At 48.6% G+C, this 11,859-nt stretch overlaps 1 protein-coding gene across 3 annotated transcripts; it reads left to right on the top strand.

The window, feature by feature from the left end:
• The first annotated feature begins 3,264 nt into the window (after window positions 1-3,264).
• On the top strand, window positions 3,265-10,812 carry SNRPB (small nuclear ribonucleoprotein polypeptides B and B1). Of its 3 annotated transcripts, none has more exons than XM_004585678.4 (7): window positions 3,265-3,375; window positions 5,216-5,367; window positions 6,974-7,085; window positions 8,350-8,502; window positions 9,297-9,435; window positions 9,747-9,872; window positions 10,663-10,812. In XM_004585678.4, the coding sequence occupies exons 1-7, from the start codon at window positions 3,373-3,375 to the stop codon at window positions 10,698-10,700; spliced, it is 723 nt and encodes a 240-aa protein (XP_004585735.1). In that variant the 5' UTR covers window positions 3,265-3,372; the 3' UTR covers window positions 10,701-10,812. The 3 variants fall into 3 exon arrangements, with proteins under 3 accessions (XP_004585735.1, XP_004585736.1, XP_036353002.1); XM_004585679.4 differs by having other exon boundaries at window positions 10,516-10,812; XM_036497109.2 differs by lacking the exon at window positions 3,265-3,375 and having other exon boundaries at window positions 5,207-5,367.
• The last annotated feature ends 1,047 nt before the right edge of the window (window positions 10,813-11,859 follow it).

Here is an 11,859-nt window from a genome sequence, read left to right as displayed (position 1 = left end):
TCCTTGTGGGAGACCTGGAAGAAGCTTCTGGCTTCAGATGGGCTCAGCCCAGCTGTAGCAGCCACTTGAGGACAGAAGATCTTCCTGTCTGTCTCTCCTTCTCTCCGTAAATCTGCCTTTCCAATGAAAATTAATAAATCTTTGAAAGATTTTTAAAAATATTTTATTTTCATTTTTAAAAATATTTTTAAATATTTATTTAATTTTATCTTTAGAAGATTTTTAAAAGGTGTATTTAATCTTTAAAGGATTTTTTAAAAATGAACATCTGGCATCATAAGTGGTGGCTTAACCTTTTGTACTGCCATACTGGCCCCTTAGATGGTTTTAGAAGGAAGAAAAGGCTAATGAGAATAGAAGCTGTTTCTAGACTAGTGTCTACTTGAAAGTTTCTGGTGAAAAACATTGTCTAGTAGACATAGTATCGATTCCAGGTGTGGCAGTAAGACCCTCTGCTTCCCAAGCCCAGTGGCTCAATAGCCCCAGTTAGGGCTTCTATAACTGGCAGCTTCTTTCTTCAGAACCAAAGCCAGAGACCTACCCTTGCTCCTCGTGCTCTCAGGCTACCTCCTGTTGGCAGTTCCCACAGCCAGCGGATGATTCAGGTCTTCCCTGGGGGAAGAAAATCCCTTCCATCCTTGATATTTGAGCTCAGAGTATCAGAAGCAGCAGGATGCTGACTGCAGCTGTTAGATCAAACAAGCAGGTGGCCTGGAACCCTTGTGTGTGAGCGCAGGGGAGAGAGAGGCACTGAGAGCCTTCTCCAGCCCCAGAGAAGGCAACCTGGTGGTAGAAACAGAGTCACATTCAGCCTGGAAGGGGAAGCCCATGCAGCCAGGTAGATGGATGAATCTGAAACCTTGAGGCTTGGAGCAGTCTTTGCAGAGTGTGAGCCAGACGCCAGCCCCAAATCAGATGTCATTACACACCCCAACCCCTCTTCCGGGGGAAGCCCTGTGTGTGCGAGAGGCTGGGTTAGTTCTGTTCAGACCCCATAACACACACTTGCTGGAGAAGCCATCTGTGTGTGGTGTGGCTTGCTCATCACCATCATGCACACTTGTGAGAGAAGCTGTGTGAGTACAGAGCGTGGCTGAAGCCTCAGGTAGAAGTCAGATCTCAGACACCAGAGGACCTGTGCTGGGCAGAAGCCCTGTCTGCTCAACGATCATGGGTGAAACTTGGACAGTGAGCTCTCAGGACATATGTACGCATGGGGGTGTGAGAGAAGCTGCAGAGGCATGTTGGCCTTTATCAGGCTCCCAGGACACATTCAGATGGGCACAGAGTGTGAGTGCATGAGTGTGGGCAGCTGCACTGAATCAACCTCCAGAACACAAGAGGAGCACAAAAGGGAGCAGCTCGTGTGTGCAGGATTGTGGGCGAGACTTTAGCAATAAGTTAGCACCAAGCACTTGTTCTGTGGCAGACCCGGGGGAGGCTCGTCATGTGTACAGGGACTGTTGGTGACAATGGACAAAGGAATGTGCGGGCCCAAGATGGCACCCTCGGGGAGCTCTTTGTAGGGAGGGTGTGGGCAAGGCTTTTGTGTCAGAAGTTTCAGGGAGAATCTGCAAGGGGGTGTTGAGAAAGACACTGTGGCATTTGTCCCACACACCTTTGTGCAGACCAAGATCCCAGCTGCTAAAGAGAAAACACTGCATCTTGTAGAGAGAGGTGTGCTCCTGTGTGGGCCAAGGGCTGGGCGCTCAGCCAGGGGAGCTGCAGGTGCTGGCTATGCAGCTTCCCAATGGGAAGTTTAAGAGGGATGCACTTGGGGGAAGCTGTGTAGGTGCAGGAATCACACGGAAGATTTGAGCAGGGTACCCCAGACTCACAGGGCACCCCAGGACTCAGCTGGGACAACCGCAAGGGTCCTGCAGATGTGCAGGTGCCCCACTGGACTCTGCTGAAAACTTGCAAATGAGCTTCCTGTAGCCAGTGCCGCCCTCATTCCACAACAATGGGCCCTTCATTCTCATCTCATCTTCTCTCCAGGGAATCAAATCTAAGCCATCGCGGGTGTGTATGGAGTGTGGACGAGTCTGTGTCCCTTCTTAGTGTAAGAAGTGAAGCCCTGGGCGTCCTGGGATATGGACAAGGAGTTAGAAAACTGGGAGATGTTTTACATAGGCAGGGAGGGAGAACTGGCAATAAGTGAGCAGTAAGCTGAGGACACATGGGTAAGATCTCCCATGTGAGAGACCTGGATTGAAGTCCTAGTTCCCACTAGGAACATTTGGGGGCTGAACTGCTGAAAAAAAAAAATCATGAGACCTAATGAGATTCATTTACTGATTCAACAAAGATTTTTTTTTTTTTGAGTCCCTATTTTGGGTAGAGCAGTGTTCTAGTTAATTTCGTAATGAAACCCTGTGCAAGAACCCATTCCCTCATGGAATTTACACTGTAATAGGCAGAGGATAGTACAATAACAAAATATATGGCATAGTGTTTAGAAAAAGCAGAGGCAAGGGTGAGGAGGGTAGTTGCAGTTTTAAAGGGGATGTCCAGTCTTCTTTGGGAAAAATGCTGTTTAATCAAGTCTTGAAGGAAGCAGGGCCTGAGCCACACGCACACGGCATAACGCAGGAGGCGGGGAAGGGATGGCCAGCAGCTTTAAGCAGGTTCTGCGGCAAGACCACAAGGAAAAGCAAGGGTAATGGCTGCACAGGACAGTGCTCCAACAAGGTGATGGGAGGTGAGCGGGGGCGGGCAGTAGGGAAGAGCGTGGCAGGCAGCTGCGCCATTAAATTAGCGAAGTGCGGGCCCGGCGGCGTGGTCTAGCGGCTAAAGTCCTCGCCTTGAACGCCCCGGGATCCCATATGGGCGCCGGTTCTAATCCCGGCAGCTCCACTTCCCATCCAGCTCCCTGCTTGTGGCCTGGGAAAGCAGTTGAGGATGGCCCAATGCATTGGGACACTGCACCCGCGTGGGAGACCTGGAAGAGGTTCCTGGTTCCCGGCTTCGGATCGGCGCGCATCGGCCGTTGCGGCTCACTTGGGGAGTGAAACATCGGATGGAAGATCTTCCTCTCTGTCTCTCCTCCTCTCTGTATATCCGACTTTCCAATAATAATAAAATCTTTAAAAAAAAAAAATTAGCGAAGTGCTCAGCGAGAATCCCAGAACAGGGTCAAAACCGGATGTGAACGCCGTGTTCCAAGCCCCGCCTCTGCGCGGAACAGAAAAACTCCGGCCTGGAACCGGAACCCAAGGGCAGGGAGCCGAGACCGGAAGTAGCTCTCGACCCGGCCGCATTTTACTGAAGGCCGCACTTCCGCCAGCAACGGCGGGAACCGGGTTGGAACCGGGCGTCTAGGCCTCCGTGGAAGTGAATCCTGCGCGAATCGGAGCCATCTGAACCGCCACCATGGTGAGGAGGCGAAGGTCGCTGGCTCGAGGGCTTCCGAGTCTGTTGTGGAGTTTGTTGTAGCGTTTGATGCAGGAGGAACTTGGGGTTGGGTCCGCTTAGGGCTGTGAAGGCCGCGAGCCGCCGCCGCTGATTCCGGACGGGGGAAGAACGCAGACTTGGGGGACGAAGGGAGGAAAACAGAACCGGGCGACGGAGGCTGGGTCACTTGGGCGGGACACGGGCAGAACCGCGACTCGACGCCGCTATAGCGGTAGTGCCTGGGACTCAATAAGTTCTGAGTAAACTTTGGCGGAGTTGGTTTAGGTTGGGAGTTTTCGGAGCAGGTGCTACAACCTCGGGAAGACCAGGGAGTGTTAAAGCAAATACGCCGACTTGCTAAAGGGAGATGAGCGTTGGAGTTGCTGGAAGAGGTGGCAGGATTTGAGGGCGGTTCCTGGAGGGCCTTGCTGAGTCTCGTGCTTGGGAGGAGGGGGGGGCCTAAGGATGAAGAAGAGTTCGATTCGTTTGTCCGGCATGTTTGCACGCTCTCGAATGTCTGGCTGAACGAGGCGCCGGGACCCCACCACCAAGAGGAGGGCCCATCTTTCCCCAGACCCCCAAGCGCGCTTTGTTTTGGGGTTCGGGATGTAGAGCGGTGTGGTCACTCGACCTCCGCTGTAGTAACTCAACCTCCGGCTGAAGTACCGGCGGGGGGCGGGGCCAGAGCACTTTACCTGGGAAATGGCTCCTGAGCCGGGCTGATGGATCCCAAATTTTCCCGGCGAACGCGGGAGGAATGTTTTAACCTCCCGAGAATTCCAAGAGCCAAGGCAGTGCAGGGTAGCAGGAGGGAAAAGGAAGGATGGGGTGGGGTACAAGACGACCGTGTTTCCCCAAGGGACTTGCATATCGCTGTGTCCTCGTTGCTGGGGAGACGTGGCCTTAAAGGATTTTAGCCAGGGTGGCAGAAATTGACAGAAACGAGTGAGATATTGCCTGTTAAGAATTGCCCAGAACAGGCACTGAATTCAGACAGGTTGTTTGCCGGCTGTGACACGGGGCAAATGAATAAACCTTTATCCAGCGTGGGGGTGGCCTTGTCTGTACAATAAGAATGACAAAGCTCTCAGTTTTGTGGTTTAACTGAGCGATTATCACCGTGTCCCGCACGTGGTGAGCACCCACTGGGTGTTAGAGGCTGAAAGATCAGGATGAATTAGAGCTGACCCCATGGGTCAGACTCCAGGGAAGCAGGTAATAGAGATCCAGTGCCCCGTGATTTGTTTCTGGAAACCTTCAAGAGCACCTGTCCTTTCACATGATGGTGTTGCTGCAGTTACCTGAGCCAGGTGGTCTGGGAGGCCCACTGTGGGCTGCTTGGTTTCCAGACTCCATCCTTATCACCTGTCACCTCGGGGCTGCTCAGCTCCTTTCTGGTAACAGGCTTGTTAGTGGGTGGGGTGGTGGGGACTTGGTGTCAGTCCCGTTTCAGCTTTACCTGTATCATTTGTGATGGTATTTGGATGTTCCACAGCACTTGAGTCACACCTGCACAATGGCAGATTGCTAAACTCTAGTGAGTGGATTTGACCTAGTTGAAGGTGCAGCTGCAACTGACACAATATAAACACAGGCAATCATAGGGGATAAGCCAATTTTAGGTGAAGGGAAAGGACCAGGTTACGGGGAAGGGTCAGGTCTGAAATCCTGGTGGCATGGGAGAATTCCCCAGAAAGTATTGTGAGTAGAAGACAGAGCTGGAAATCCAGTCAGTCAAGAAAGGCCTTGTGGGTGCTGTTCGTGCGGGCCAGGGGTGTGCAGCCCCAGAGCTGCAGCTCACACTCCTGGTGGCATGTTGCAGACGGTGGGCAAGAGCAGCAAGATGCTGCAACACATCGACTACAGGATGAGGTGCATCCTGCAGGACGGCCGCATCTTCATCGGCACCTTCAAGGCTTTTGACAAGCACATGAATCTGATCCTCTGCGACTGTGATGAGTTCCGCAAGATCAAGTGAGTACCATCTGAGTGGGGAAGTGGTGGAGGGGAGGCAGGGCCTGGGCAGGTGGGCCGAGTTCTGGTTGGTTCTTTGCTCTCCTGCTGTAGAGGGCAGACTTCAGTGGGGACAGTGAGTCCCCCGCTAGCCCCCGCCTTAATCCAGCAAGCCTTGCTCTCCAGAGCTAGCCAGGCGCAAGCCGTGAGAAGTGCTGCTCGGCTTTACTTCTCCAACTTTGGGTGCGCCCCGGGGTCCTGGGGTAAAGGGCTCTCATGTTCTCCCCACAGGTGTGTGAGGGGGGAGAGCTTGGTTTTCTGGCCTCAGGGCCTGTTTGTAAAGCTGTAGCCTAATGGCTCTCTGACACTGCTTTAAGAAGCTGCTGACCCTCTTCGGGGTAAGTGCTCAGCTCCCCATGGGGGTTGGGGCCAGTGCTTTTTGTTGCCGTTCATGGAAACAATTGGAGATACTTCTGCTTTACTGTGATTCCGTAATTGGAATAACTGCGGACACTGAAGAATTAAGAGATTTTAAGCTCTGATAACGATGTGGTCTCTTTGTCCGGCTTTATGTTGAAGACATCCAGGCCTCCAGAGGTTAGGTGACAACCATGGTCAGCCAGCTATTTTGTTATATGCTCTGTCCCCGTGACACTGTCACCAGCTATGAATTTATTCAGGCTACTGGTGTCTTGTGGCCTGAGGTCAGGTCTGTGGTAGGGATGCTGGAGTGTCAGCTGTTCCTTGAAGGGGTCAGCAGATCTGTGCGCAGTTTTCCAAACTAATCTCTTCTTTTTTTTTTTTTAAATGAAGTAGATGTTCTAATAGTAGAAATGTACTGGAAAATATTTTTTAGAAATACAGGAAAGTTTCTGAGAAAAAAATACTGAAATGGGTTTTTCTTAAAAAGGAATAACAGTGCATACTTATTTTGAAAATGAAAAAGTATAAATATGCTTTCATGGAAAACTGGTAAACGTATTGAAATGAAATCTCTCAGTTGTTTCTTGAAATCAGAATATTTTGTCTTATTTTTAGGATCTTGGCTTTGGCTTGTTTCATCCCCTGACTCCTATTCTGTTACAGTCACCTTTTTCTAGTTTAAGTTTATATATTTTGTTCATTTTACTTCAGCTTGGGGGGAGGGGCTCTGTGCTTTTGAAGAAAAGACGTGCAATAACAGTTTCCATGTGAGTGAAATTTCTTTTTCTTAATTGCTTCTGTTACTGGTCTGAAGTGAGGATCAGAATTATGGAGGCCTGTGAGGGTGAACTGGTACTAGAAAGACTGCATGTAATGCAGTGGGTGGGATGCGGCCCATAAGGGGTCGTTGTTGAGCTGCCTCCTTATGCTGGGGAGACCTTAAGTTTAAGGGAAGGTACAGGGTGGTCAAGACTGAAGATGAGGCTTCACGGCTCCTGTGCGATTGCGTTTCAAGCTTGATAGAAAACAGTTGGAGAACTGCCCATAGGCTTATGTGTTCGTTCCCAGAGAGGCTATTGTAGGGGAAAGTTTATGTACCATTTTTTTGACATGACATAATGAAGTCTTAGAGGCCCCAGGCAAGTGCACCTGAACTTCACTCATCTTCTCACCCTTGCTTTTGTGTCTCTAAACCTGTTGTTAGGCCGAAGAACTCCAAACAAGCTGAAAGGGAAGAGAAGCGGGTCCTAGGTCTGGTGCTGCTGCGAGGAGAGAACCTGGTCTCCATGACAGTGGAGGGGCCTCCTCCCAAGGATGTAAGTTGGAGCGGGCAGATTTGTATGCAGGAGGCCTACTCTGAGCTAGTTTTTTTTTTTTTTTTTAAGGATTTATTTTTACTAGGCAGATCAAATTTACAAAGAGAAGGCAAGACAGAAATCTTCCATCCACTGGGTCAGTCCAGTGGTTAGAGCTGAGCCCATCTAAAGCCAGGAGCCAGGAGATTCTTTTGGGTTTCCCACACAGGTGCAGAGTGCCAAGGCTTTGGGCCCTCGTGAGCCTGATTCTGTCGGGTCTCTGGTATGGAATATTGGTGTTCCAAGTAGTCACTTAACTTGTTATGCCGAAACACCCAGGCCCTAATACTGCTTTGTAAGACTTTAATGACTTAAGGTATGCTCTTTGACATGTGAAAGTATAGCTCATTCTGGTTGCTTTTTTTTTTTAAAGATATATTACAGCTTTGTCCAATTGTAAATTCTTATAATGGATATTACTCCGTTTTTTTGCTCAAAGAAATAACTTTAGTTATAGTAGAGTTGACTGTTACATGACTCATTATGAACTTTTTTAAAGATTTGTTTTTATTGCAAAGTCAGATATACAGAGAGGAGGAGAGACAGAGAGGAAGATCTTCTGTCCGATGAATCACTCCTCAAGTGGCCGCAGCAGCTGGAGCTGAACCAATCTGAACCCAGGAGCCAGGAGCTCTTCCAGGTCTCCCACGTGGGTGCAGGGTCCCAAGGCTTCGGGCTGTCCTCAACTGCTTTCCCAGGCCACAAGCAGGGAACTGGATGGGAAGTGGAAGTGCCTGGATTAGAACCGGCGCCCATATGGGATCCTGGTGTGTTCAAGGCGAGGACTTCAGCTGCTATGCCACTGCGCCGGGCCCTTATTATAAATTTTATGGGCACAGTCAGTTGTAAAATATTCCCTTTGTTTGCTGGTGAGGAAACAATTATGAGGTTAATTGTTCACTGTCACTCAGCAGATAATTAAAGGAGGTGGGAATAAATTTCATGTTGCTTTGATGCCTAATCAATTATCTTGACTGCTGAACCCTTCTAAAAGGAATTCTGGCCCTCTGAAGAATACATTTAGATGGTTGAATTGTGGCAAGTTAGGTTCAAGCCTGCTGTAAGAGTGACAGATAATGAATGGAGGAAGTACAGAGTTAATGCATAGAAGTGAGTAGCTTTGCTGTCCTGACGCCTGTGTCTCTGAGGAACTGCAGTGAAAAGTGCTCTTCTAATTTCTAGGCCACTGAGCGGTTTACACTTAGCCTGTGGTTTTATTTTTCAGACTGGCATTGCCCGAGTACCCCTTGCTGGAGCTGCAGGGGGCCCAGGGATTGGCAGGGCAGCTGGCCGAGGAATCCCAGCTGGCGTTCCCATGCCTCAGGCGCCTGCAGGACTTGCCGGCCCAGTTCGTGGGGTTGGTGGGCCATCTCAGCAGGTGAGAAATTGGGAGAAAGTCACCAGCTTCTGTGGGCTAAAATGTAGGATCGAGGGAAGGATCCTGGTTTGGGAAGTCCAGAGTACGTGATTTTCAGCTGTCAATATTTTGCTGTGACCGCAGAGTCAAGTGAAAGGGACAGCTTGCCACTGTAAGTGGATGCTGTTAAAAGATATGTACAAAAGGTATTTCAGCCAAATGTATGTGAGCAAAATATTTCCCTGACATTTGAAATATATTCTTACTTAGTCACTTTTGGAAATGAAGATGCCTTAAGTTGGATGTTTTTCCCCACTTTTTTTTTTTTTAAAGATTTATTTATTTGAAAGGTAGCATTAGCCTGGGGAAGGGTGGAGTGAGAGCAAGGAGAGAGATCTTTGTATCTCTGGTTTACTCCTCAATTGACCACAGCAATCACGGTTAGGCCAGGGCAAAACCAGGAACTTCATCCTGGTCTCCACTTCTGAGTGCCAGGGTCCCAAACTCTTGAGCTGTGTTAGGCATGTAAGTGGGGAGCTGGACCAAGTGGAGAGGCTTATGTGATGGCAGATGGTGGCTGAACCCATTGTCCCACAGTGATGGCTCCAAGTTGGACATCCTTAAATCCAGGCCTTAGAAAATGGTTTTTGGGCATTCAAGCTTGATCTTTTGACTGACTTGCGTGGGTTTGTATAGGAACCGGATGCTCTGAGTTCTTGCTCTGAAGGGCTTAGTGTCTGCTGTTTTCTTGCCCAAGGTGGGAAGGAAGGTGGGAAACACGTGTTCTGCCTGACTGCTGTCCCATGTCCTCTCAGGTGATGACTCCTCAAGGAAGAGGCACAGTCGCAGCAGCAGCCGCAGCTGCAACAGCCAGCATTGCAGGAGCTCCAACCCAGTACCCGCCGGGCCGTGCTGGGCCTCCCCCACCTATGGGCCGAGGGGCACCTCCTCCAGGTAAAGAGTCCATGGCGTGCGTAGTTTTTAGCTGGCGTGAGGTGGCTTAGCTGGATTCATGATGAGACACTCCTGTGGCTGAAACTGATGAGGAGCTTGTGGAATTCAGCAGGATTACTCTGAGATCCAGCCTGGTGGACTGACCGTGGAGCTAACCAAGGAGGGCTGCCGAGAGCCCCAGCTCTTTGGCTAGTGTGCTAGTTTGCTAGGAGTGGTTGGAGTGATCCATCTGTCTCAACTTTGTGGGTGGCTTTGTCTGTTTCTTGCTACCTTTTCACTTGAGCAATATTCTTGGGCCCTTTCTCCTGCAGGCATGATGGGCCCACCTCCTGGTATGAGGCCTCCTATGGGTCCCCCAATGGGAATTCCCCCTGGACGAGGCACTCCGATGGGCATGCCCCCTCCAGGGATGCGGCCCCCTCCTCCAGGGATGCGAGGTAAGTGCCTGCACCAGTGATTTTGGCTGCCTTCCCCAGAGTCTAGTGGGATGGAAAGTGGGAGAGAGATGGGATTTTTGGGCCATAAGCCCGGGCAGATGGGTTCTTAGACAGTTTTGTCCCTAGAAAGCAATGGAAATAAGAGACAGTAGTTCTTAAATTGGCCTTAGCACCCTGGGTACCTCTCAGGGTCAAAGGTAGTTTCTTTAGCATACTGAAATATGCATGCTGGAAGTCCTCAACAAAGGTTACATGGTTGTCTAATGCCCTGAGGCTTGATAATATGGGTTTGCTGTAGTATTTATTATGTCTTCCTGTTGATGAGCCTTTGTGTGAATGACAGAATGGACCCATAGAGAGTTCAGCATTCTGACTCCCAGCTCAGTACTCTTCCCACCAAGCTCTATAGTGCCCTCTAAGGTAACTCATGGCCCAGCTTGGTGGCCCCTGCATCTCTAGGATGGATTTTCCATTTGTGTGTTTATAGGCTCGGGAATGGAGTCAGCCAGAGATTTCCCTAGTTAGTAGACCCATCATGTTCCTCCTGGTTACTTGATAGTTTTAGGGTGTGGGAGGCTGGGGACAGGGCTGGGGATTTGAATTGCAGATCAGGCACTGACTAAACTTCTTACTCTTACTTCAGGCCTTCTTTGATCCTTGGCCACAGAGTTATGGAAGTAGATCCACAGAAGCGTGGGCCCGATTCCTCAGGGCCGTGTTACCGCAGACCTGTTTGTTTGTTATGCTGTTGTTCGCGGAGTCTCACCGGATTGTCTGGTTTCCCTTACAGGGCCCCCTCCCCCGGGAATGCACCCACCAAGGCCCTAGACTCATCTTGGCCTTCCTCAGCTTCCTGCTTGTTTCCTGTAAGGCTGTATATAGTCCTTTTATTTCCTTGTGGCCTATGAAACTGGTTTATAATAAACTCCTAGTAAACGCACCTGATGTATCTATTTGTTTTTAGAAGTCTTTGATATATTGGGTGCTTAAGAGTCAAAAAGGGTTTGCCTTGAGAAAATTGCCCAAACCTTAGCTGCTTCCCTATAAAATATTTTATTACACATTTGCATCTGATATACAGCCTCATAGAATAGAATTATAAAATTGAACTGCAATAAAACATTTGACTCATCAAAACGAGTTTGTTGAAATACTCATGATTGTTGGTAAGGAGTATGGGTTGATTTGTTCATTTGGAAAGGCATTCATTCATCAATATGTCCTGTTACATTTTTTGTCTAGTAAAATATGAAGCAAATCCTATGTGGAGAATGACAGTTTTGGTACAACTTTATCCTGGGGTCAGGCATGCACATTCCCTAATGCAACTTTTAGGTTGTGGGATCTCCAGAATTTTCTCCCATCTCAAACCTTTGTTTAGTTGATAAGTAGTAATCACACCTATATTTTTTTATTTCCTATGTTAATCTTCAAATGTATAGAAAAGTTGAAAGGCAAAGGAGATGTTAATGAAAAGACTGAAGGTGTACTACTGGCAATTTAAAGGTGATTCAATAGAGAATCAATGGAATATTTCATATTGTAGTGGAAGACTGAAAATGTTTTTAAGATTAGGAACAAGAGGATTCTTGGTTTTACAGGGATATTGGTATCAACATTACCCTGGAACTTCTGTTAGCATTAAGGACAAAGAAAGAAGAGGGATTTGAATTGGAAAGGAAGAGATAAAACTGCAAATGTTTTTTTAGAAGCTCCAGGGAGTGCTGCTAATGCCATTGAATTTATTCAGCAGAGTTATAAGATGGAAGAGCACACAGAATCCGCAAAGAAGATTGCAGTTGGGGTAAACAAGATGCCAGAGAATATCTACATATCAAAAATCCAAAGTTCAAAACACAAGGATTCTAAAATCCAGGAATCAAACAGATTAAAAGATGTATGCTTAGAATTCCCGTAAGAAAACCTGAGTAGGTGTTTGTGGGTTGGAAGGTGCAGGATTGTTAAGACAGCAGTGGTGTACAGATCC

The sequence above is a fragment of the Ochotona princeps genome, chromosome 22, assembly GCF_030435755.1.
Source record: "Ochotona princeps isolate mOchPri1 chromosome 22, mOchPri1.hap1, whole genome shotgun sequence".
In the NCBI taxonomy this organism is placed as follows: Eukaryota; Metazoa; Chordata; class Mammalia; order Lagomorpha; family Ochotonidae; genus Ochotona; species Ochotona princeps.
This window is presented reverse-complemented; position numbering and strand designations above follow the sequence as displayed.

Bases quoted from the DNA above. Each gene is read 5' to 3' on its own strand.
- SNRPB (XM_036497109.2), top strand. From the start codon at position 5,207: ATGTTGCAGACGGTGGGCAAGAGCAGCAAGATGCTGCAACACATCGAC. The intron at 5,368-6,973 runs GTGAGTACCATC...ACCTGTTGTTAG, and splicing joins GATGAGTTCCGCAAGATCAA to GCCGAAGAACTCCAAACAAG. The intron at 9,436-9,746 runs GTAAAGAGTCCA...TTTCTCCTGCAG, and splicing joins CCGAGGGGCACCTCCTCCAG to GCATGATGGGCCCACCTCCT.